The sequence below is a fragment of the Ambystoma mexicanum genome, chromosome 3p (genome assembly GCF_040938575.1).
Source record: "Ambystoma mexicanum isolate Mex_15411 chromosome 3p, UKY_AmexF1_1, whole genome shotgun sequence".
Classification (NCBI taxonomy): Eukaryota; Metazoa; Chordata; class Amphibia; order Caudata; family Ambystomatidae; genus Ambystoma; species Ambystoma mexicanum.
Genome location: NC_090925.1, coordinates 1,010,429,277 through 1,010,456,333, shown reverse-complemented (window position 1 = coordinate 1,010,456,333; position 27,057 = coordinate 1,010,429,277). Strand labels below are relative to the sequence as shown.

General features: G+C 50.6%; 1 protein-coding gene across 5 annotated transcripts in view; it reads right to left on the bottom strand.

Moving 5' to 3' along the window:
- SGK2 (serum/glucocorticoid regulated kinase 2) overlaps positions 1 to 27,057 on the bottom strand; it is a 536,387-nt gene that overhangs the window by 293,629 nt on the left and 215,701 nt on the right. For 3 of the 5 annotated variants that reach the window (XM_069652333.1, XM_069652335.1, XM_069652337.1), the window contains exon 3: positions 5,169 to 5,229. The exons of 1 other annotated variant lie outside the window; for it this stretch is intronic. In XM_069652333.1, the coding sequence (XP_069508434.1) occupies positions 5,169 to 5,204 (36 nt within the window). In that variant the 5' untranslated portion in view covers positions 5,205 to 5,229. The remainder of the gene's footprint in view (positions 1 to 5,168; positions 5,230 to 27,057) is intronic. One more of the 5 variants, XM_069652336.1, reaches the window with a different exon arrangement.

The following is a 27,057-nucleotide window of genomic DNA, read 5'->3' as shown; positions in this document are numbered from 1 at the left end:
CCCCCCCCCCCTCATCAGATTGCCTTCATCAGCCCACCACACAAGGTCCTGTGCGACTGAAGACGGCACCTGAACAGGGTCCGACATCCTGCCGGAGGATTGAGACCGCTGGAGCTTGAGTGAAACTTGTGCACCATCTGCTGAATGTGATGAGCCCTCACCTGGGGAGGAAAACACTGCCCCAGGGACGTTCCGAGCACTGCTCCAATGTACTGGAGCCTCTGAGTTGGTGTCAAATGGGACTTCTTTAAGTTTAGGGAGAAGCCCAGCTTGTGGAGGGAGTGGCAGGTGACTGACAGATGATACAGGACTTGCTCGGGAGAGCGCGCCCTGATCAACCAATCGTCCAGGTAGGGGTAGACGTGAATTCCCCCTTTCCTGAGGTGCGCTGCCACCACTACCATGAGCTTGGTGAAGACCCTCGGGCGGAGGTCAATCCGAACGGCAAGACCCGAAACTGAAAGTGCGAGTCGCCAACCGCAAACCTCAGGTATTTCTTGTGCTTCGGATGGATCGGCACATGAAAATAAGCATCCTTGAGGTCGAGAGACACCAACCAGTCCTGAAGTTGAAGGGCCTGGAGGACTTGAGAAAGAGTAACCATCTTGAACTTGTCCTTCCTGAGGAGTTTGTTCCAAACGCGCAAGTCCATGATGGGTCTCAATCCCCCGTCTTTCTTGGAAATCAAAAAATAAGGGGAACACCATCCCTTGTTCCACTCCGCTACAGGCACCAGTTCTATGGCGCCTTTCTCCAGCAGGGATTGAATTTCCTGCGCAAGGAACGGATCCGGACTCTTCAAAGAGATTCCCCGGTGGATTGTCTTGAAGCCTCTGCCGGAAAGGAAGACAGTAGCCGTGGGTTATGCTCTCCAGAACCCACACATCTGAAGTAATGGGGCGCCACTCTGCAAGATGCTGCGCCAGCCTTCCCCCAACCAGCAAACCATAGGACATGGCCTCATGACTGAGCTGAAGCGGCTGCGGCGTTGCCTGAGGGCAAAGAGGCAACAGCCCGAGCGTCCTTGGCACTTCGAGTACCTTGTTTTCCCCCCACTGGCACTCCTACGGTGGCCCCTTTGACTGGCAGCTCCTCTCACTTTACCAAAGGATGAGTAATAATGAAAGGACCCTCCCATCCATTGCTGTCCCCTAGGACGAAAAGGCAGAGGTTGTCAAACTGCAGCGCCCAACGACTTCGCTGCAGCTTTGGAGGTCTGCAACCTCTCAAGGCTCTCGTCAGCCTTGCTGCCAAACAGATGTTCCCCGTCAAAGGGCATGTTGAGGAGCTGGGCCTGCACATCAGGAGCAAACCCTGACTTCCGCAACCACGCAAACCTGCGCATCACGGTGCCCGCCGCCATGGACCGGCTGACGCAATCTGCCATGTCCAAACCAGACTGAACGGCCACACACATAGCATCCTTGGCATCCTGAACCATGGCAAGGAAACCATCCCGTTCATCCCCTTCGGGATGATGTTCAGCTGCCAAGGAAACACAGCTCCACAGAGTGTGCATGAAACGAGGCAAGGCACAAATGGAGTTGGCCGCCTGAAGCGCCATACCCCCTGCAGAAAACACTCTTCGCCCAGCCGTCAAAATGCTTGTCGTCCCGATCAGGAGGGATGGTAGGGTACGACGCCTGCTTTGCCGGCGCCGTAGCCGCTTGCACCACCAAACTCTCCTGAGTAGGGTGCTTGGACAAGTAGCAGGGGTCACTACTGGCTGGGCGGTATTTTCGCGGCAAAGACTTGCTCACTGCCGGGAGACTCTCTGGAGCAGTCCAAGCCGCTGCCAACCTTCTTTGCAGAGCCATATGGAATGGCAGTACCGGGTCAGTTGGTGGACCAATGTCGAGGATATCCGTAAGTTCATCCTTAAACTCCCCTGGGGGAGCAGACCATCCTAAGTACTCTGTGACCCGTGACATAAGTCGCTGGTACGAAGAATCTGCATGAGTGCCAGGCTCAGGCCTACAAAACTCCACCTCCCGAGAGGTGTCCAGCCCACTAGCATCATGCAGGGACTGCCTCAGGTCCTCAAACTGACTATGGCCCAAGAGAATCTCGTCAGGCACCGTGTCAGGCACCATGCCATCATCAGAGCCCTCATCCACCTCTGAAATGAATTCCAAATGACGGTAAGAAGGCACAGAACTGGAACCAAAGCCATGCTTGACCTTGGCCAGAGCCTTCCTAGGTGGTTCCCCCGAGCCATGCGGTACCCCCGTCGACAGCCCCGAAAGGCGTCGAGTGAATCGGGGCCGAGAGAATCGGCGTCGACACAGGCCTCGAAGGCGGAGCCCCGAGCGTGTCCCTTGACTTCCTCGGAGGCAGAGCCTAGAGAGTCCGTCGACGACCTCGGCGCCACAGGCTTCGATGTCTTCCTCGAAGAAATCACAGGTTCACGCGGTCTCGAGCGCGTCGCGGACCGGGATCTGGACCGGGCATGCGGAGAACGATTCCCCTTGTCCGAGCGGGACCTTTCCCGCGAATCGCGACGACCACCCGAGCCCGAAGGCATGCGAGCGGCGTCTCTCGGCTGATCACGACCGACCCCACTCGGAGGCGCGGACGGGACAGTGCCCTGCGATTCGAGAATCGCCAACATTTTATTCCTGAAGGAAGCCCATTCCTCCGGTGTCGCATGCTTGGTGGGGTAAGCGACCTGCCGAAGTCGGGAACCTCGGATGAGGACGGGGAAGGCGAACGATGACGGCGCTTCTGGGAGTGCCTCGAACAGGCAGAGGAGTGGCGAGACCGACTCCGGGACCGAGACCCACTGGACTTCCGACGACGACGCGGAGAGTCGCCCCTCAAGTCTTACGACGAAAGCCCCACACACCTCGACTTCCGGGGCTTGGACACCTTACCTACTGATAACTTCTTGTTCGCTACCGCAAGGCTTTCGACGTGAGCGACTGGCAGTCGACAGTCATCCGTGTCATGGGCCTCCCCGAGGCACCAGAGGAAGGCGTCGTGCGAGTCCGTGACCGACATCTTGGACCCACAGTCCCCGCACTTCTTAAAACCCGGACGCGGTGTGGAAGACGAGGTAGACATCTTCACGAAGAATAACTTCACAAACCAACAGGTTCGAAGAACCGAGATGAACAGCAGAAACTCCAAAGAGTCGAGGCGTACCGAGATTCTCGAAGCGAACACGTTCACGGAAAAAACATAACTGAGGCTATGGGCGTCATGCGTCCTACTTAGAACATCCAGTGACGTCGGCCATTGGAGGAGGTCCGAGGACGGTGCATCGACGTCATCGACGCAGGACGCAGACAGTTTTCCAAAGCAGCACATCTGTGGTGATTACGGTCATAGATATGGAATACGTCGGAGCACCCAATCCCCTCGAAAGGAAGATTACAAGGGTGGGGTGGGGCAGAAAGAACACCTCTGGGGAGTGTTTTTCTGGTGCCTGGCAAACGGTTGGTTATATGATGATTTGTGAGGTTGACAAACTGTGGACCTGTAGGGCGCTGGTAGGATAAGGTGGTCCGGTGGTTGCTGTTAGGCAGGTTACTCAGATATATGGACGAGTCAGGTTTTTGTCATTATTAAGGTTGTTTTTTCCTTGGTTACTAAGCACCAATGAAAAACATCATTGTAGGCATAAATGACAGTTTTGACATGTTGATTCGTTACACAGCCGACGCGCGTTTCGACCCAAGTCTTTTTCAAGGCCAATTGAGTTAGGGGATGAGCTTCAAGGTGCTGTAGGCTAGTCCTCCCATGTATGGGTGCCAGGAGGCTGGATAGCCGTTCTTCGGCCTGGTCCGGCGGTTTGGTGCTATGTAAACCGCCGGACCCGTCCGAAGAACGGCTATCCAGCCTCCTGGCACCCATACATGGGAGGACCAGCCTATAGCACCTCGAAGCTCACCCCCTAACTCAATTGGCCTTGAAAAAGACTTGGGTCGAAACGCGCGTCGCTGTGTAACGAATCAACATGTCAAAACTGTCATTTATGCCTATAATGATGTTTTTCATTGGTGCTTACTAACCAAGGAATAAACTACCTTAATAATGACAAAAACCTGACTCGTCCATATATCTGAGTAACCTGCCTAACAGCAACCACCGGACCACCTTATCCTACCAGCGCCCTACAGGTCCACAGTTTGTCAACCCCACAAATCTTCTAAATAATCGGGAACCCCGGAGTTGGTTTCCTTGACAAACCAGGACTTAGGCTGCAGGCCTGACACAGTAAACAACCAAAAAAAGAAGTGCGCAGGAGTGAGGGAGTCACGCTTTCCAAAACTCCACCTTGGTTAAATTATGGTTGGTTGAAGCCGAAGGATAATTATCGCGGTAAGGAGGGTGGGTAGTGCTCTTTGCACGAACAGGCTACCCCCGGGGGTACAAAGGGGGGGAAGAGGTATTGAAGGAGAAGCGTAACCTCTGGGAGAAGATGGGTGAAAGCAGGATTGAAGGTTGAGAGAGCAAGGGACCGGAAGTGATGAATTTGAATTATTTATTTGTGTTGGGTGATTGTTAATTCATCTGTTAGTCTGTAAGGCTAGGGAGCCAGGTTAGCGTGTTTTTTATTTTGTGCAGTCAGCCCAAAACTGAGCCGGATATCGCGAGCGGCAATAGTCGGCTCCAACACCTTAAGAATAAGCAGCAGTTTGGGAAACGTCACTTGGCAGTTGCCAATGTATTTAAGCATGCATTCTCACTTCGTCTCGAGTAGTTTGTTATCACCATCAAAATGCTCTCCCATGTGCCTTTTGCCACGCGTGACAATATTTTAATTTTGGACACTTAATTTTGTCCATTAGGACCACAGTGGCACTGTGCTCCAAATGGGCAAAATGAACAGGTGCTGGGCTGACACCTGCAAACTCGTTTCACGTTAGCGCGGCCAGACTACTCCATGTCCTCCACATACACCACTTTCCGAATCCTGGGTTTTATTTAAGGAACAAACTCATAGATGTAATCTCAGGTATCTTCAATTAATCCATTTGGACTAACCAATCAATGCTAGAAATCATGTGGTGAATGAAGGATGGGTAATAAAACCGTGATGTTCGGGTGACAAACCAAACTGACCTGCCATTCCCTATAGCACTTGCTGCATTTGGGGGTTGGGGGGGGGGGGGGGGAGTTTCATCATTCACGTGAGATCGGAACCCCCAGGGGTGGTCACTCACCTGTGCGTTAGATGCCAGCGTCTTGGTCTGCTCCATTCTCAGCAAGGTGGCCGCCTCTGCACTTGGACAGACAAAGAGGAAGAGAGCGTTAGTACCTGCTTGGCCCCGTCGCTTCACCTGCACCGGGCCCCAGGGAGACATGCCACGTCCTGCCAGCTTCTACGTAGCATGGCCTACTCTGAACTTCCCTTCGCTTCTCCCTCCCCCCCTGACCTGCCTGTGCCCCCACAGACAAGACGCTGCGGGGCCCCTCCCCCCCCCCGCGCAGAGGCTCCCGCCCCGATCTTTGTTATTTGCAGGCGCCTTTGAAAGCAGAAAGACCTGCTACTCCTACCTGGAGAAACCCGGGTTTCTGTTTAATCCAGCGAGTACTGGTTCAGTCAGAGAGCCCAGCGCTCGGAACAGGTTCGATGCACGTTTGGGAACGCGTGCACCCGAGCCTCGCGTAATGTGTTTGGCGCGTCCCATGCATGGTAATAGAGCGCTGCGCTATTGAGAAGGCTGTGGAGTTCACATGTTCTTGTCTAGTGGCTATGTCCGTTTTTTTTGGTTTTTTTTAAAGTTTGTGGATGACGGTATTGCTGAGGCTTTAAACAGCGGAGGTCAGATAATCTCGTTTCACGGATGCGTGCGGCCAAGAATGCAACGAGTTTTTAGACTCTAAAATTGATGTCTGGGGAAAGTTAACCGAATGAGTTTTAAAACTTTACACAGCGCGGCCCTTGGAAATGAATCGTCCCAAATCACTAAACGGAGAAGGCTGTAAACTCGATTTTAGGATTATAGAATCGATAGCAGATTTGAATGAGGAAGGAACGGTGGCAGGGGTTCGAGTTTGCATTGAAAGGCTAGCCAAGAAACAAGCAGGGGCTAAAATGAGGCAGGCTCAGAGGTCGAAGTGGGTGTGAGCGGTGCTTCCATACTTTTTATTTTAAAGTTTCACTGTTCCTATACTTTTATTTTAAAAAGAAACCGTTCTGGAATGGTTTAGTTTTAAAATAAAAGTGTAGGAAGAAGTTGACGCTTGCACTTTAGTGCGCTGCACATTCCCATAAATAGAAGGTGTGTTTGCTTGGGGGTTTGGACTGTGTGGGAGGGAAGCAGGGATATGGTTTGTGGGCAGCGGTTGCAGACCAGCAGGGAGCACTTCGACCACTGGGCAGGCTTCGTAATTAGTCGGATCAATTCATGGCAGAAAAAAACAACTAGATTTTACACGTAAAGAGGCGACATAACAGTAATTGTTGCTTAACAGGAGGTTGTGAACTTTTCTAAATTAGCTTACACGTTCAATTTGAGATTCAGGTAATGTACCATGTTTACTTATGGCTCCACTACTGACCTCATGTGCGTTGTAGATCTTTCACTCCAAAAGGTTGTAAAAACATAGGGCCAGGCCCTATTACTCTCATACTTAGAAAGTTGGAATGTTCCACCAGTGTAGTCAACCTCCGACTCTGCAGATGTTTTGAACTGTTACTCCCATTATCCCTCACCGTTTGCTATAAGGTCTGGAGCTGATGGGAGGTACAGCCCCAAACATCTGGAGAGCCAAATGTTGCAGACACCTGCCTTACGAGAATTTAGATTTGATATATTAACTGCTCAGCACTGCAGCATTTACTACCGCAGCAATAGCCCTCAGGTGCCGAGCAGCTAATAGACACCAGTAGAATAACCAACAGGCCCACACAAGATGAAATGCAGACAGTTCACGTAGAACTGCGAGGATGTGTTGCCATTGATTTTGAAATGAATTTGGAAGAAAAAACATATTGCATCGCAAGTCCTATATACACACACAATGAGAGCACCTCCCTGTAGCCCAGAACATGGAAACCACAACAAAGGAGACCTTCACACACCAACCACAAAAAGTTAAACGCCTATTACAATCCAACCGACAGCAAGCCCAGCAACCTGAAAGCACTATGGATACCCGCAAGACGACCCCAACTCTTTGCCTATCACTCAATTTCTCCCCACAGCACTCATTACAGAACATGCAAAACAGCCACTCGCGGCATAGAAAAGACTCTCCCTAGATTTTGAACACCACATTTTTACATCTCTAACTCAAACTGACATTCTCAGCCCCTGGCTACAAGCACAAGGCCACCCCTCTGAATACGAAGCCCTTGATGCTGCCTACACTTCACAACTAGAAAGACTAAGTGCACGCAGAGCTCAGGGCACTTCCGATCTGCAACCTCCATATAAATGCACTAGCACTGCAATATTACCTTTCAACTAACCAAAACCTGCCACTCTTTCAGATCTGCTGGAACGCCTGGAGACCACCCCCGATGCAAAGGGCAGTGGTGCATGGTACAAATCCCAATAACATACTTACCAAATTTGTGGGAGTCTCCTCTACCATGAACAAAATGGCCTAATAACCTGTTCTCGGTAATGGTTCCTCACTTAGAAGCGTCTGCTACCTCTCGGTCTGGTCCCAACCAGAAAGGCATGCCTCTTTTGGTGGTGGACTATCCTTGTAGGTAGAACCAGACAATATGCACATGGATATTTCTCTTCTGTGAAAGGTATGTGAGCTAAAAGCTGGTTGTAGTACCTGTGTGGGAACCATTCTGGAGAACTGGTAATTAGGCCATGCTCCACCACAGTGGAGGGACCTGCTCTATTGAAAAGATTTTTTAGGTTTGCAAAGTTTTCCGTCAACCAAATTACGAAAATAAGTAATCATTGATGAGGCTTGAGTGGGTCGTGGTGTGGTCCACTGGTCATTACACCTTTCAGGTTGCACCTGCTGCATGCCCCCCTGAAACACCACAAGTAGCCTGCACTGCAATACACCCAAGCAAAATTTCGGTCATTGGAAATACCTTGGCAATTACATTAAGTTTTCTACATAGAAGCAAATACGTTGACTAAGTATTACAAAATATAATAAAAGCATTTTCCATTTGTGCTCATCTAATGCTGCAGGAGTGAAAGACATCTACCCTCCCCCAAAGGCAATACCAAAGCCTGCCGTTCTACTCCAGTCAAAACGTTTAATACATTCTGGAAAGATGCCAAACACCCACCTTACTGTAAAAGCAAGTATGGTATTTTAAAAAGTTTTAAGTGCGTGTGCGCATGGGTGAGGGAGGAGCTGACGTGTGGAGGGAGAGAATGGGTGGGTTTGCGAGGGGGAGATGGCGGGTAGGTGTGCGAGTGAGGAGATGGAGGGTTCATGATGAGGGAGACTGCGTGGGTGTGAGGGGGAGACGGCGCGTAGGCGCACGGGGAGACGGCGCGTAGGTGTGCGCAGGGCGAAACGGCGGGTAGGTGCGCGAGGAGGGAGACGGCGGGTAGGTGCGCGAGGAGGGAGACGGCGGGTAGGTGCGCGAGGAGGGAGACGGCGGGTAGGTGCGCGAGGAGGGAGACGGCGGGTAGGTGCGCGAGGAGGGAGACGGCGGGTAGGTGCGCGAGGAGGGAGATGGTAGGTAGTTGTGCGTGTAGGAAGATGTTTGTGTGGTGTGTGTGCTTGTGCACATGCTTGCGTGTCCATGAGTGTGCCCAGGAGGTTTCAGGTTTGAAAATCTGCATTTGCCTTTCTCCCTCCCTACATTGATGCAATGGGAACCTCTAAGTAAGCCAGTGCCAAGGTCAATCTGCGAGCCAGCGGGATAAGCCAGTTTACTTGGAAAGTGTGGGCTAGTTATGATCTTTTGCCACTGTGAAGCTGGTAGTTTTAAACAATGTAAAAACAATGTTGACAGAGTGCACCCCTCTAAAAACGAGCCCCCCACATATAGACTGCGTTTAATTTATGAATTGAAAGTCGCAAACGTGAGCCTCTTTTTCATGCTCGGCATGATTCTATACCCCAGTGCAGCAAAAGACAATGCAGTTTGCGGGGAGCACTCTAATAATGGTGGCTACTGATATCAACAGTAATTGTATTCAGCGATTACCTGGAGAGGAAGTGTAGGCTACCAGGGGAGCTGACTACTTCGTTGCAATTCCAGACCGTCTTCGTGAGAATATTCGGTGGTCGTGTGCACTGTGGGGTGTCCCTTTTTTTCTCCCTCTGCACTGCTCTTCATTGGATCCATTCCCTTATTTCCAAACACTGCCTGGTTGTACCCGTGTTGTGACTTTTCCCCACAAGCTCTGATGCCCAGAACTCGGCAGATGGCAAAATGCCAGATATGCTACAGGGGTGCCCTGGACTCCCAGGATGTGTGCGTTTCTGCATATAGCCAGCGTCTTCCTCAGGCGAGTAACCACACCAGACTCACTGTTCAATTACAGTTTGATCGTTTGGGGGGAGGTGGGGGGCAGAGGTACAGCCCGGCAGAACCCAGTGGGGCAAATCATGAGGAGTCTATATGAACCATGCCAGCATTGGACGTTGTGCAGTCATCTCATTGGTTGTTCTACTGGTTTAAAGTAGTGGGTCATAACCATAAGGGCATTATACAATGCATGCTGTGCTGATGGGAGCAGTTAGAAATACTGCATTAGAATAAGGTATGGGACTGCAACTTACTAGTCACACCACAGAAATTCTACACCTCGCTAGGTGCAAAAAAGGAGATGGCCATTTGCAGCTATAAGGACGACTATGTACTGAAGTGCAGCATTGAACAGCAGCTCTGGTTAATTCATCTGAAACTTCCATGCCAGCCGAAAGCACCAGAGATCCTGACCTAGACCACAATTTAGTCACCCAACTATGGAACTTCAAATGTCCTGTTCGCTTTATTTGGCTGCTTTCTACATTCCTTATGAAGCTGCCTAAATAGGGACCCAAAGATCAGAAGGGAAACATCCTGACTGCATATCTGTTTCATTGGCCCTCACCCCTTCTCCACCAACCAGCACAACAATTCATACTAAAGATACAAAAGTTGTTTGTGATATTTGAACCTTATCGCAACTACTGACGAACCTGTTATTTGGGTATTAGTATAGTTTAACTAAGAATTGAGAGGCAGCATCTGGATTTCTTTTTCTGAGGCTGAACAGAAAGATACATTAGCAAACCAGAAGAAAGAGTAGAAATCCTTAATCTTGCGCCAAACAATAGTTTAATGACACTTACACTTTAGTATCTTGCTTTAGATTAATTCGTTTTTGCAGGGTTTTGACAATTAACTTATTTCTTCCTTTTACAGGAAATTTGGCTTTTAACCCAGGTTATGCCGTGACGCTATTCCTTTCACAAGCGAGACGAGCACAGCAGTATTAAAAGGTTAATAAAAAAGTTGAGCTATATATAAGCAGGAGCAGAGGCGAGTGAACAACAGCACAAATCTTAATGCAAACACCAAACCTAAGGGTCACTCAACGCTCAAAAGCCCAACACAAGTTAAGAAAAAAAGCCAAACCTCAGGCTTATTCCTCGCGAAGAACCGTCACCGATAATTGACGGGAAAACACGTGTGGAGGTTTATAAATCTATGCACTAAAAACTTTGAGAAAAGCCAAATATCCAGTAAAAGGATGAAATCAGTTAATTGTCAAAACCCTGCCAAAACTCATTCATATAAAGCAAAAACAAAGAGGTGATGGCTGGAAGGTTTAGAATGAATGTTAACCACTGGCAATGCTCTGGGCAACCCTCCAGACCACCGTTCTTCGCCTGCCAAGCCATTACAGAAGGGGAAAGACCATATGCAAATCAGGCTTGGCCCCACCCCAAAAGGGGCAGTCCAGTCCAAACTGCTAGGCCACATCCCTTCTGCATGAGACAACAAACATCCCCAAACATGTTTCGCCCTTGTTGGGGCTCATCAGTGAGGAGTAGCTTGGGTCTCTAGGCCCAACAGGCAGGGGACCCACGTCTGGACATACCCGTGCCTGCTGGGCCTAGAGACCACATGTTTGGGGATGCTTGTGGTCTCGTGCAGAAGGGATGTGGCCTAGCAGTTCGGCTGGACTGCCCCTTTTGGGGTGGGGCCAAGCCTGATTTGTATATGGTCTTTCCCTTCTGTAATGGCTTGGCAGGCGAAGAACGGTGGTCTGGAGGGTTGCCCAGAGCATTGCCAGTGGTTAAGATTAATTCTGAACCTTCCAGCCATCACCTCTTTTTTTGCTCATTCATATAAAGCAAGATACTAAGCGTAATTAAACTATTGTTTGGCACAAGATAAAGGATTTCTACTCTTTCTTCTTGTTTGCTCATATTAAAGATAGGGATTCTAGCATTTTAAGAATGCTGCAGAGCTAACACATACGAAAACATGGAGCACATTATTTTATTTGAATGCAATAGCCCCAGTTCACTATAGCTGTTAGGTGAGCAAAGAGACAACCTGACCTCTACCTAACCTATTTTGGATTCAGTACCCAGTCCCTGGAGAAAACGCACAACAGACATGCAGCAGCTTTATTTTGGGAGTTACCATGACAACACTTGAAAAGTTATGTATTTTAGGCAGTAAACGATTTTGGCTTTCAGAAGATCCTGTGACAGAGGCCATTGTGTAGTGGTGCATAGCTTAGGCACGTTTACACTAACCCACAACACAAATGTACACCATAAAGAGGTTTGAAATATTGATTCTCTAGCTAGAAGAGGGAGTAGTGTACATTAATATCATCATATTTGTGCATGGTGATGCTTTTTTCACTTATTTTCACCCTATGTTTGGGACTGAACACGGCAAACATGCAATGAGGCCATTTATTCGTTATGGGATGGGGAGGCGGGCATGAAAGCAAGATTCAAGCCTCGCTCCCAACCAGAGACCAGAGTTCACAAATTAAGTGCCGTCTCCGACATGAGGGCACCCTGGACTTGTTCAGTTTTAAACCCGTACAGGGCTGCCTTAGACTTTCATCCTTCAGAGACCGTTACATCCAATACCATTTAAAAAGGGGTAATAACATCTATATAAATACATTTTCATTACAGCGCACAGAAGACTGATTAATCAGGCATGACGCAGTACCAAATCAAACGCTCAAACACGGCTCGGGTGAGCCAAGTTAGCTTTACCAAGTTCGAGTAAGTTGTGGTCTGTGTTTCCGGAAGTTGTTTGCTATTGCAAGGTCGATTCCCAGAACGAAGAATAGCGGCTGTGCTAGCACACACTGTCATCATAATAATGATTATTTATAAAGAGCAAACCAAAAACGGAATTGCCACTAACAATAGGCGACACTGTTTTGCAACGGGGCACTCATGTAATGGACCTCAAAAAAGAAAAGCAAAGTGTCCTTCTACAATGTGAACCCGTGGCCTATGGGTTACACATGTCTCGGTCGCGTGTTCTATAACGCATGCGCAGTCGGAATAGCCTCACAAACCATGGCTGGCATTGTGAGGAGCGGTCAAAGACTGAACTGGGATTCAAATATGAAGTACACTGCTCGTGCCCGACCCAAGCACCAGGTCGTCGTCCGGACTCACCCCCGACCACTCCCCCAGACATCGACATCCCTAACTATATGGCCATTAAAGCGATAGTGCGTGTGGCGCTGCCCCGTGAGGGAAGTGCACGCAGCGGCATGACGTTGCACGCCGCTGCGTGCTGCATAAATAAACGGGGCGTTCCCGGCCGCATCAGAGCGACCGGGAAGCCCGAACTGAAAGGACGTGTGAGCTGTGTGGCTTGCGGGCACGCATGGGGCAAAGGACAAACTCCAACAGTGGCGACGAGTGTTAACGGATGCCCGGGCCCGGTGGTGAAGGCATTCTGGAATTTTTTCCTTGAAACGGAACGTTCGGATGTTTCGTTTCTCGCCGTGGCTGCGGATCGTACACGCGGCTGGCAGCCATTTTGTCTCTGAGGCCGTGGAACTTCATCAGCGTCCGGTTTGGAGGGTGAAGGTGATCCAGGTCTAATTTTTTGATATTCTGCTTGCAGGCAGACTACCCTGCACGCCCATGCCTGGTTTGTGAATTTTACTCCAGTTTTGGGACTCCTACGTCGAGTGAAAGCTAGGGGAAGGACTAACATGGCAGGGCCTGTTTAGTCCACTCCACAGTTGTAGCTTAATTTTTGGAACATCCACACCCCTGTGGACTACGGCAAGGTGGAAACACAGCGTTTTTCTTTGTCCCCTTCATCATCAGGACGCTGTGGCTTCTTCTTTGTCCCCTTCATCATCACGAGGATGGCTGCAGTGGGTGTCTTCTACTCTTCCATTGGTCTTGTGGCTGGAAGCTGTCCCAGGTGAGCGAGGGACAAGTCACCACCGCCTCTCCCCCAGGTTGGACTGTTGCTGTGCCTGGAAGAGGGGGGGAGGTTTTGATGGCATGGTGGTGGGTGGTTGAGTTGCGGCCCTCAGGACACTAGGTGGGGGTGCCTGTGCGCTCAAGCCCATGAGTGACATTAATGATCAGGAGGTGAGGCCGCCGTAGCCGCACAGCTTCCTCAGGACGGTGGCCAAGCGGCACAACATCAGCAGGCCTTGCAGCCCCCAGTGCTTCCAGTTCAACAACTAGCGGCGGCTCTACAGCTGCCCCCGCAAGTAGGTGTTCAGGCTCCTGTACCCCAGGTGCTACCGGTGGCACAGCCAGGTGCTCAGCAAGGACTCCCTGTCATGGCTCAGGCACGAGCCCAGGCTGCCCTGCAACCCATCCCCGAATTTGAAGCATCGGGCCCACCTTCCAGCATGGGGCCCCGGTGGAGGAGGTGGGTTGGCCGCCTTGACATGCATTTCAGGGCTGCTCAGGTGACGGACGACGACAGCATGGTGGCCACTATGCTGTACTCGGCGGGGCCTGTGGTCCAGGAAATCTTTGAGTCGCTTACTCCGGTGGACCAATCCTATGATGCAGCCAATGCGGTGCTCCTTGCGCACTTTCTGCCCCTTGCCAGCGTGGAGATTTGTTATGCTGTCGGCCAAACAAAAGGACGAGGAGACACTGGACACCTTTTCTGGTCGCCTGCGCCGCCTCTCCCTGGGTTGTGCATGGGGGGACGCGGAGGACATGATGCACACGATGCTGATTCAGGCGTGTTCCTCCGGCAAGCTCAGGAGGCAGGTCCTGAGAGGGCCGGGCATCACTCTGCCCCGCATATTGGAACTGGGCCGATGTCATGAGGTGGCAGAGGCTCGCGCAAGCAAGATTGAGGCGGGGTCCCGCTCAATAAAGTCGGAGGAGGTGTGTGCTGTGTGGCGAGGCGGCAGAGGAATGAGAAGGCCTGGCGGAGGACCCCGGGACAGAGCAGGAAGATCAGGGGAGTCGTGCCAGAAGTGTGGCTATGACCTTCCCCACCTAGCGGAGTGCCCGGCAGCAGCAAGAACATGTGGCAGGTGCGGCCTGCCTGACCATTTCTCTAGAGTGTGCAAGGCGGCCCTGCCCGTGATGGTACCGAGAAGTCCGGCCCGGACGTGGACTCCGCGCCAGAGCCGACCACCAAATGTGGCCCAGGTAGACCAAGGTGAAGAGGAGGCCCAGGTGGACGAGGCAGATGAAGAAGAGGAAGAGAAGATCTTCTTTGTTTCGAGTGTGGGAGTCCTGAAGGGGAAGAGCAGGAGGCAGCCGAGGTGTGTGGTGGAGGTGAACCACTCTCCGGTCCCGGTGCTGGTGGACACGGGGGCTTCGGTCAATGTAATGGCTAGGGGACACTATGACGCCCTTGACCCGCCCCTGGACTTGGCTACGGCGAGAGCCCGCATATTCGCTTTTGGAGGACTACAACCAATACCGCTGGACGGTGCCTTCGTGGCAAGTGTGGAGCAGAAGGGCTCCCGGATCAGGGCTCGGTTCTACGTGACCCCTGTGAGTAACAACACTCTCCTAAGCTGTGCTGCTGCCGAGGCTCTCGGAATTGTCTGTTTTGCATACTCTGTGTACTTGGAGGACATCAATGACCTCCTTGATAAGTACGCTGCCCTCTTCAACGGCATTGAAAAGATGACCGGTGACCCGGTCAGGCTGCACATTGATGACTCCGTACAGTTCCATCTGAGGGAGCAGGTGGACAAGGAGTTAGACAACCTGGTGAGTCTGGACATTATCGAGAAGGTCGAGGGCCCGACGCCCTGGGTGTCCCCTATTGTTGTGGCTAGAAAACCTAAACAACCTGACTCTGTCCGGATTTGTGTGGACATGAGGCTGCCCAACAAGGCCATCAAGAGGGAGCGGCATCTCACCCCTACCATCGATGACATTATCTCTGAAGTACAAAGGGCCCGTTTCTTCTCCAAGTTAGACCTACGAGCAGGATATCATCAGGTTGTCCTCCACCCCGAGTCCCGGTGCATAACGTTTACCACCCACCGTGGGCTATACAGGTACAAGAGGTTGAGTTTTGGGGTGTCAACGGGTGCAGAAGTATTTCAGAACATTATACGGGGTGCCCTAGCAGATCTGGAGGGTGTCCTTAATATCAGCAATGATATTCTGGTGTTCGCTAGGACAGAGGTGGACCATCTGAGGAGGCTTGGAAAGACTTTTGAGAGGCTGCAGTCGCTGGGCCTCACCCTTCATAGGGACAAATGTGAGTTCCTGCGCCCCTCCATCGAATTCTTCGGGTTCGTGTTCAAGGAGGGGGGGGGGTGTCGCCCGATCCGAGGAAGGTCCAAGACATTAAGAAGGCGCAGCCCCCGAGTCGGTGTCCGACGTGAGGAGCTTCCTTGGTATGGTGACATACTGTGGGCGCTTCATTCAAAATCTCGCTTCGAGGTCCGAGCCGTTCAGGGCGTTGACGAAGAAGGAGTCGATCTGGCAGTGGGGTCCACTTGAGCAGTTGGCCTTTGAGGACATTAAGAGCGCCTTAACAGCAGAGGACACCATGGCGTTTTTCGACCCGGCGCTGGCGTCAGAGATCATTGTGGACTCTAGTCCGTTCGGCCTGGGGGCTGTATTGACTCAGGTGGACCAGGACGGGAGCGTCCGCCCAGTGGCATACGCCAGCAAGGCGCTGTCGGAAACGGAGCAACGATACTCCCAGATCGAGCGGGAGGCACTGGCGGTCCTCTGGGGTTGCAGACATATTTGACTCTGTCTTGGGGCGTCCAGTGACCGTGGTAATAGACCACAAGCCCCTGCTTCCCATTCTGGCTGGGTCATCCTCGAACCCCTTGGCTAGGATTGAGAGGTGGATGCTTGCCTTGCTTGAGTATGGAGTTACCCTGGTGTATCGGCCAGGGGCCAACAACGCAGCGGACTACCTCTCCCGGCATCCTGGAGTGCGCAGGGGAGAGGAGTACGACACCTGTGCGGAGGAGGCCGACGACCACGTTCGAACGGTGATGGAGGGGGCCACGCCGAATGCAATGCCCCTGTCGGAGCTGGAGGCTGCCGCGGCCGAGGACGAGTGCTTCCAGATCCTAAAGCACTCAATGCAGCACGGCTCCTGGAAGTCCATCTTGGAGGCTCTGGCGGGGCGGACCCAGGAGGCCAGGACACGGCTCGAGCAATTGTGGAAGGTCAAGGACGAGCTGTCCTTCTCGGAATCGGGTCTCCTGCTCCAAGGTGATCGCATAGTGGTCCCCCAATCCAAGATAAAGGAGGTAATCACCTTGGCCCACCATGGACATCAGGGCGCCGCCAAGACCAAGGCGAGACTGCGGCTGAAGGTCTGGTTCCCGGAACTGGAGAGAAGGGTAGATGACTTAGATGACTTTGTTGCCGCCTGTGTGTGGTGCCAGGCGGCGTCTCCCGTACAACGAGACCCGGCCATTGAGGCGATGCCCCGTGGGACCCGGCCCAGGGAGGTCGTCCATGCGGACTTTGGGTCGACGTCCGTAGGCACCCACTTTCTCGTAATCGTTGAGGAGTACTCACGATACCCGGAGGTGGAGTTTGTGGAGTCGGTGGCCTTCGAGCACGTGGTCGTGGCCGTGGAGAAGGTGTTTGCGGCACATGGTTTTCCCCTCACTCTGTGCTCGGACAATGGGTCGCCATTCCAAAGTGAGCGGTTCTTGGAGTTCATGGAGAGCTGCGGGATTCAGCACAGGAAGATATCCCCGCTGTGGCCCCGAGCTAATGGTGACGCTGAAAGACTGATGCGGACACTCAATAAGACCTTCAGGATTGCCCAGGGACAAGGGCAGCCACTCCAACGAGGCCTATACCAATTCCTGCGGGTGTACCGCACCACCCCACATGCCTCCACGGGGGTAGCCCCTGCGGAGGCTCTGTTCAGGCGATGTCCCCGGGGCCTACTGCCAGAGGTCCGGGAGCGATGGACAACCACCAGGTTGAGGCCGACAGGCAGGTCAGGATTGACCAGGAGAACTTGCGAAGGGGTCTTCGCCCCCAGCGGCTGGAACCGGGAGACGAGGTGCTCATTCGCAACCGACACCCCCATGGGAAGCTCTCGCTCCCCTATGAGCCGGAGCCATTGGACGTGGTAACCGTAAAGGGGTCCATGGTGACGGCCTTGGATGGAAGATCTGCCATCACCCGAAACGTCCGTTTCTTTAAGAAACTGGGTGATCCACGAACTGAACCCGGATTTGGCAGAGGTGCTGGAGGACGCCGGAGTTCCCTTGGGCACACTGCATTCCCCTGTCCGGGGAACTGCTGCGGAAGGACTTCCCGTGCCGGAGGTAAGCGGGATGAAGTGGGAGAATGGAACAAAAGGCTCCCACCAATCCCCTCACACCCCTGGCCTAGAGGATCACGGCCCAGGCACCCGCCACGAGAGGAGTTTGCCCATCTACCAGACGACCAAATACCCTGGTACAGGAACATACGGATGTGCCCACCCGCCTGCCCACCAGCCTGCCCTGCCCATGCCGACACCTGCGGCATGGATGGACTCGACTGAACCATCCAACACTAAATCAACACATCGTTAGAGATGCCATGACGACCTAACCAACGGTCTGCACACCCGTGAAAACATGCACACTGGACACTCCCACACCAATCCACACGAAGAACATATTCAGTGCTATGACGTGGGTGACGGACACACCCACTGACACGCATCTTTATTATTTTTCACATAGGCTTTTCGAAATGCAGAAACGCAAGACGCACAATGAACTCATCTAAAATGCTTGCTCACGCTTCTCCTAAACCCATGCATCACAATGAGAAATAGAACGAAGACACGATACTGGGGATAAAGCAAGATGATACCATAACCTAAAGCGCCTGTGTATCAAACGGTTCCACCTATGCACCAGGCCCAAGTAGGCCGCAAGCAAGAGCTTCCATGAACATTGAATGAGCAAGTGGAAAATGCAATATTAATTGTGCAGAATTCTGCCTCAACCACGGTCTCACCTCACGTGACCAAGCCGAACCTGATAGGGTGCCAGGCCCAGGAGGAGGGAGGCGCCTGGATCCCACGTTTCAAGACACAGGCAGATATAATTAAGCGACTCAATGGACATCTGCGGCGGTGGGAGTAGTCTGCCTGCCAGCATATGAATAAATCCTCACATTGTCTGCACATACCCATAGTGATACATTGTTGCAAATGACCGGTGCACCGCGAGCTGGGAACAGCGATGGTCCCAGACTGGGGGGCTCGCGAGTGGACCAATCAGAACATGGGGCTCTTATCACTGACGCCATTAACATTGACCAATCCTCAGGGGTCTTCATGTAACAATTTTCATGTATCAATTGAAGGGACAACCCAAGTATACCACTTGACTAACCCTCGACCACTAATAACGCTTTCTATACGTATGCTATACTAACCCTACCACTCGAGGAGCCAATCCAGAGTGGCGATAGGTTTTTTGCTAACTTTCCCAGGTGACGCAAGTAGCGCGTCATACTAAGGTAAAAAGGGCCTGCGAGCCCCACGATTAGAGGGAGTGTGTCAGGACGGACGCGTACGATCCTTGACCCATCCCTGCCGTTTTTGTTTAATAAACAGCAGAATCACCTTGCTTCTTGCGTGTGTCTCATACTCATTTTTTGGGATATACGGGAGGAGTTAGGGCCTCCCTGCCCGGAGGTCCGCGGACGGCCCAGCCGACCCCGGGAGAATCTCCCCCCGACAAGTTGGAGGCACTGCTGAGATCTGTTTGAGGTCTGCTTTTTATTTTATTTTTCAGAGTACTCCCGTTGCGAGGAGGCCCGGCGGCGCGGCCCCATCTGCCGCTGCCCCCTTTTGAGGACTACAGGACCATCGCGGAACTGCGAGAAGACCGGACAGCGCAATCCGGATATTGGCCTTTGGGAGCCGGTTGAGAAGTATCCCGCCCGCGGTTGGCGAGTGTCCAGACGTGGTCCAGACGAGGGGAGGTGGCGAGCCGCTTGGAGGGGTGCACGCAGTCGAGCGGCCCCACATCAAGAGAACTTGGTGAGTATGCCACGCACACCAAGCAATGTGAAATTGTGAGGGAGGGGGGAGGAATTGAATACGGGAGGCGGGAGGTGTTGCACAGGTGCGCGGCAAAGGTTTGATAAATTAGTGTTGACGGTGCAATGAATGGTAGCTGGACAAGTGCGAGAGCAGTCCGTTACGGGAGAGAAGGGGGCGGAGCACGAAAACTTCACGTAGACACCGATTGGCCTAGGTCGCGACCACGTGTAAGGGTGTGTGTGCGGTTTCTTACGATTTGGTAATTATTGATCAATGAGTAGATGAGGATCCCTATTGATCGAGCAGGAAACTCGATAGATAGATGACGTTTCCCTGTAGGCGGTAGCTAGCTGGTTGCCCAATACGGAAGATAATTGGCTGGTTAAGCCCTCCTGTCGAAGGGCGTATCACACGCGGGCGAGGCAGCGTGCGCAATCCGATTATATTGTTGATTACCTTGTTCCAGGTGTGACAGGAAGACAGCTGTGGGGTTAACGGGGGTAGATTGTAAGCGTATTTTGAACTTTTAAAAACATATGAAGAACCAGTAGTTTGAAGAGATCGGCAACGTCACCAGTAGGGCTTTCATAGGATATCTCGAGCACAAGGCATCTTTCTTTCTGAGAGTGGTGGGGAAGAGAGTTGTGGTAAGGGAGTGGAAACGGAGGTAAACGGTAATGAGCTGATCGGGGGAAAGGTGAAAAGGGGGACGTGGCTGCGCACGGAGAACGCCGGCCACGGCAAGTGTAGAAAGGGGAGGAGGAGCAAGTGAAAGTGGGACGGCTGTATAAGAACGTCACAAGGGGCACGCAGCCGCAGGGGGCTACGTGCGCCTCGGCCGCAGGGGGCCGTAAAGGTGTTTGGTAAAGGAAGAAAAGAAAGAAAAGAATATACAAATGTAACTGCTATATTTTACTAATTTTCCTTAGCGGACTATCGCAAGTCCCCAAACTTACGGGGCCAGGTAAAGATCTAAGGCTGTATAGTGTAAACTGTTAGTAAAGATAACCGCTATCAAATAAGGGAAGGATAAAAAGTGAAGCGCTACTATGTCATACGGGGCAGGATCGGGAGGGTGGGGGAACACCCTCACTACCCCGCTACAGCACATATGTAAAACACTGTCACCCCATAGGGAGAAACTGATCAAATACAGCATAGAATGGACACAGGGGACGGACAACAAAATGACGACACCATGGCCGCCTAATGGCAGTTTCGATCCATATACCCAACATTCACTATTAAACCATCTGCATAACACATACAAGGGGAAGAAGTTGATGCACCACGTGGAGGTGTTTAACTTATGGAGGATGTTCCAAGGGTCCCGACCAGGACCAAACGGAATGTTTATTATGGGGGAACCAACGGAAGAAGAGAAGATTAAGGAGGAAGGAGAGAATGGGGAAAAAGAGTGAAGGCACACAGAACTCGGGAACGGAGAAGATGGAGGAATAAAGAGTAACAACATAAACGAAAAGGAAATAAAAAAGGAACAGAGCGACGATACACCCCTAGCGAAGGTAGTGAAAAAGGAGGAAGGGGGGTTATATCCTTTAACAGAACTACGAGACATGGTTCAATTAAGGGCGGCTGAGGGGTACTCGAACCCGGCATACAGCCCGCCACCATTTACAGCCACAGGTAGCCACACAGGAAGGGAGCAGAGTAGCACGACGGGATCAGCTCGCACGAAAATGCCAGCAGGGGAAGGGGGGGGATTGGCGAAGAGCAGATCGCAGGAATAGGACAGGATGAGTGGGTAGCTGCGCGGGTATTATTAAAATTACGAGGTTCATTAACAGAAGAAGAGGAGGAGGTAGTAAGGAAAATGGACGAGGACAACACCAGGAAGAGTGAAAGGAAAGGGGAAGAGGGGAAAAGAAAGGGGGAAGAGCTGTTACGACAGAAGGAAGAGATTTTGGAAGAACGATTAGCAGAATTAAGGGATGAGCAGAATACACTGATCAAGCAGCTCGAGAGAGAGAGGAAAGAGCACGGGAAAGGAAAGAAAGCAAGAATGAGTTGGACAAAATGAGGGAACGAACTGAGGAGAAAAAGAGAAGCAGAAAGGGTGAAGGCAGTAGCAGAAAAGGTATCAAGAGCAGCACTGCGTGACAAGAAAAGGGAGGAAGAAGAGAAAGAAAAGGAAATATGGAGAAGGATATTACTATCAGAAACGACAAGGAAATACGAAGAAGGGAGGATGATAGAGGGTATATTAGAGCGGGAAAGAGCGGGATGGGAAAGGAAGAAAGAAGAAGAAAGGATAATGGAAAAGATGAGTATTGAAGTAATGGAGGAATTGAAAAAGAAAAGAAGAAATTGGTAGAGAAATAGCGGAGAAAAATGAAGGGGAAAGAGAAGGAGAGGGGGAGTGAAGTTAGGAGGTATGTATACAGAGACACAGAAGTAGCAACAACAGCAGCACAAAGGGAAGTAATTGGCAAAGAAGACAATGGAGGAACGGATCTAATAGACTTAAAAACAGTAACGATTAGGGGGAAAAAGACAGATTGGGGTTGCCATTAATGGAGGACTTTTGCAGTGAGGAAGGAGAAGGAAGGGAGAGACCGTGAAAGGGAAAGCTTAGATAAATTATATATCACCCGGACAAATGGAGAATCACCATGGATCTGCAGGAGAAAGGAAGAACTGGAGGGAAGTGAGGAGGAAGAGCAAGGAATAGCGGAAAGGCAGACACGTGCAGCCACACCGTCACCATCCCGTCCCACATGCTCCACTACCTCACACTCATTACGTGCAACATGCCCATCTAAACTCGCGCCCTTCCCACACGAACTGACACCCTATGCAGGTAGGCTTAGAGACCTCCCTGGACGCAGGCAGGGAGAACGAATACACACGCCCACATTAAATAAAGGAAATGATAAAAGAAAGGGAAGAGCTAGAGGAGAAACAGTTACGAGCAGGGGAAATATGGACCCCATTGACGATGTAGAAGACAGGGAAGAAGAGGAGGGGTGTACGGATTCGATTGTGTGGGACCCAAAGGGCCAACCAGGACACAACCTAATGCCACTTCTGGAGAGGGGAGGGGTTAGACCACAATACGTCCCCTGGAAGCATGCAGACAAGGAAAATATAAAGTGCAGGCTCCCATCATTAAGTGGAGGTGCGGGAAAATTGATATATGAAATGGAAAAACACACTGCAGTGGGGGATGTAAAGGGCCTTCTAATATCAATATTAGGGGATGCAGCAGATGACATCTGGAAGAGAGCAGGCTTCCCCGGGGTCACAATAACAAACACATCACACGATGAGGCACCATTCGTAAACTGCAGACATGCATTATGGCAGGCACTGAGGGTACAGTACCCAGACACATCAGACATAGGAGCAATTACCTCACGCAAGATGCGTGAGAACGAAGATCCTGTGGATTATATCCAGGAAATTCAAGAGAAGTGGCGCATGGAAACTAGAGAACAATGGGACAAGACACCAGCAATATTCTATCATATACTAGTACAAGGGCTCCCAGAAGCAGTCCAGAAACAACTGAAGAAAGTAGTGGGGATGGAAGCAAAAGCATGGCCAGAAATACAACTGACAATAGTGCATCATTGTAGGACATGGCAAGAAAAAATGAAACAAAAAGAAGGATAGAAAAACGGAAGAGGCTAAATTAGTACAGAAAAAAACTAAATACACGATGGAAGGTGCACTAATAACTACACCTGCAACAATGACTCAAAACCCCACACAAGTAGTAGCTGCACAAGGTCCCTCCCAAATACAATCATCACAGACTAACACAACAGCTGCCGCCACTCCAACCATACACGACTAACATGGGAGGAGGATACTCAACGCCAGGAGCTGGGTATTATAATTACAACAGGGGAAGGGGAGGAATAATGAGGGGGAGAGAATACGGATATAACACACAACAGCAGGGGGGAGGACTTAGAAACTTTTACCCCACCGGGCAACTAGTATACCAGGACAACCCAGGAAGCTTTCCATGGCAGAACAGGGAACCACCGGTGTGTTGGATTTGTGGATTAGTAGGGCACATGTCACGCACGTGTAGACTGAGACCAGGCACACCATCATGGAGTGAACAGGGACAACAAGGGCCCACACAGGAACAGCAGGGCATCCAGCAACAGCAGGCATTGCAACAGGGAAATGGGCAGCAACAACTAGTAACACAACAACAGCCAAAGACATATTCACTGCCACAACAGGTAGCGATAACACAACAACCCCAAGTACAGCAACCTGCCCAAATCCAAGACCATAACATAAGCTCTACCAATACACAACTACATCAAACACAACTGGGAAGGGTGACGGTCCTGGGACACAACCCTTACACAGGAAATGGTCAATCATTATACCCTCAATAGGACAGCCCACAGACGGCCTTGGTGTGTCCCATCCTGTCGGTAACACCTAATAGTGCAGAGGAACCACGCATAGAGGTAACGATAGGTGACAAAAAATTATCATTCCTTGTTGACACCGGGGCGACCCGGTCTTGCATAAGGGAAGGTAAATTTAAGATGTCAGGTGAAGCCATGAACACCCAAGGATTCTCTGGGGCTAGGGGGTTGGTTCCCTTTACTGATAACATTCCCTTATCAATAGGGGATTATGACATGTCAGTCCCACTTTTATATTCTAGGGCCTCACCAGTAAATATACTGGGGAGAGACATAATAAGCAGGTTGAATATGATGATCTCCTTTACGGAGGACGGCATAATTTGCTCCACTCCAGGAATTAACATGCTCACTGCACGACAAATTATGCAAGCATACTGTAGACAGACAGTGATTAGGGCTGAGCCAGTAGATGGTGAACTGTTCCAGTACGGGACAGACATGGCATTTGCATGGATGCCAGGAACAGAAGGAAAGATCTGGAGGAGGCCAGCAGCCTATTTGTTTAGACCAGAAACACCAGCCAATGAACCAGAAGGAAAAGTGATTTCAGTGAACATAGAGAGCATTATAGCAACTGCCGATTACATTGCAGTACATGCCCAAGACAGAGAAGGAAGAGCATGGAGGGCAGTGATAGCACTAGCAGAGGGATGTAGACTCACCCAGGTGTCAGATGAGGAGCTCTTCTCAGAAGAAAAGGAAGAAGGTGAAATGGTGTTTATGATGAGTGTAGAAATATGGCTAAGAGTGACGTACAAACAAGTGGCACAGAAAATTGCAATGGCACTTGAAGCACCCACATCCACCCCAGTTCCCTTCTTTGAGGAGGATATGGCAAAGGTACCAACATCATTATGGACTACTAGTCCCTATGACGCGGGGTGCATAAAAAGCATAGTGGGAGTAAGAATAAAATTGAAGAAAGGTGCAATACTCCCCAGAGTGAAACACTACCCACTATCAAAAGAGGCAGATGAGGGCATATATGAAACAATAACGGCCCTTATAAATAATGGCATATTGGTACCATCAGAATCACCATCTAACACAGCTGTATACCCAGTGCGCAAAGCTAAAGGGGGGTCTTGGCGCTTCATACAGGACCTCAGGCCTTTGAACAACATAGTGGAAGCAGAATACCCCATAGCAGCAAACCCGGCCACAATATTGTGCGGCATTCCAGCAGAGGCATCACGATTTACAGTGATAGACCTCAAAAATGCCTTTTTCTCAATACCCCTGCACCCAGACTCACAAGATCTGACAAGCTTCACTTACAGAAACACAAAGTGGAAACACACCATATTGCCACAAGGGTACTGCGAGTCACCCTCAATCTTCAACAGAGTAATACAGATGGACTTGGGTAACATTGAAGTGGAAAGCACAGTGTTGCAGTATGTTGATGACATAATTTGCAGCACAAACGAAAGAAGATGCAGAGAGGACTCATTGAAGATGCTGACAATATTGTCTGAAAAGGGTTACAAGGTAGACAAGGAAAAGTTACAGTACTGTCAGGAACAGGTACTTTACATTGGTCAGCTCATATCCCAATACGGAAGGAAGATTGCACCACAAAGAGCACAGGCCATTTCAAAAACGCCGCTGCCCCAAACAGTGAGGGAACTACAGCAGTTACTGGGACTGTGCAACTACTGTAGAGCCTGGGTATTTGATTACAGCTCATACATAGGACCCCTACTTGAGGCGTTAAAAGAAGCTAACAAAGGGGAGAAAAATTTGGGGTGGACAATGGAAATGAAAGAGGCTTTTGATGAACTGAAAGATGCAATATCAACTGCTCCGGTACTGACCACCCCAGATTATGAACGACAATTCTTTATATTTTCACATTGCGACTCAGCAGTAATGAAAGCAGTGTTGGCTCAAAAAACAAGCATGGGCTACAAACCAGTAGCGTTTTACAGTGGTCACTTGGATCCTGTGATGTTAGGACATTTCCCTTGCGAACAAGGTCTCGCCGCAGCCGCCGTTGCGGTAGAGAAAGCATCAGCAATCACAATGGGGTTTTTTTGTGGAACATGCACTATTTGCAATATTGAACAAGCCTAAGTCCACACTAACCACGCAGAGGGCGTCAGGTTATGAGATCATCTTATCTAGACCAGAACTATCAATTGTTAGATGCAGCACGGTTAACCCTGCAAGGTTTATAGCAGAAGTAATTGAGGAAGGAGACTATGCACACGATTGTACGCAGACTACCGAAATGTACTCATGTACTAGAAAGGTTGAAGAGAACGCACTAGATGGAGGTGAGCTCTTGTTCATTGATGGGTCATCAACAATAGACCAAAGTGATGGGATAAGGAGAACTGGGGCAGCAGTGGTAAAAATGACAGAGGAACCGGTGTGTGTGGCGATGAAATGTGTGCAATTACCACAGCATTACTCTGCTCAAGCAGCTGAATTGGTTGCACTGATCTTGGCGTTGAAGGAAAGCTTTGACAAACGAGTGACTATATATTCTGACAGCGCATATGTCACGTCTACTGTCCACTCAGGGTTGTCCAAATGGAGGAGAAGAGGGTTTAGGAGAGCTGACGGCACCCCAGTGCAACATGCTCTCTTGTTGGCTGAACTAATTGAAGTAATAAATGACCCCCAAGAATTAGCTTTGGTCAAATGTACCGCACACACTAATGGAGAAGATCATATCTCAAAAGGGAATGCAGCAGCAGACGCACATGCGAAGTATGCTGCATATTTTGGTGAGATATGGAACCCCCCCAGAGTCAGAGAGAGGGAGAGGGAGGGGAATAGCTAAGGAGATGTTGATAAGAGAAGGGTACACCCATCTCCCAGCCACACAGATAATGGAGCTACAAGCGGCTGCACCAATGGCAGAAAAAGAAATATGGGTAAAAAGAGGATGTACAATGTCACCAACTGACGCACTATGGTGCCAGGGTAACACTGGAAAGATGGTAATGCCATTGGCACTATTGAACACCGCCCTGAGCCAACTACACCACCCAGCCCACACAGGCAAGGAAGTTATTGCAGCACGAATTAGGGAAGATTGGTTCTGTCCCGAGTTAAATTCCCATGTGACAAATTTTATCAGCAATTGTCTCACGTGTCAACAGTTCACGGCCGGTCACACGCTGAAGGTGATAAAAGGTACTATACCCCGGCCAGAGGGACCCTTCCTGCACATCCATATTGACTATGTTGATATGATCAACGTATGTCAAGGAAATAGGTATATGATTGTAGTAGTATGCCCATACTCCAGGTGGATTGAGACAGGAC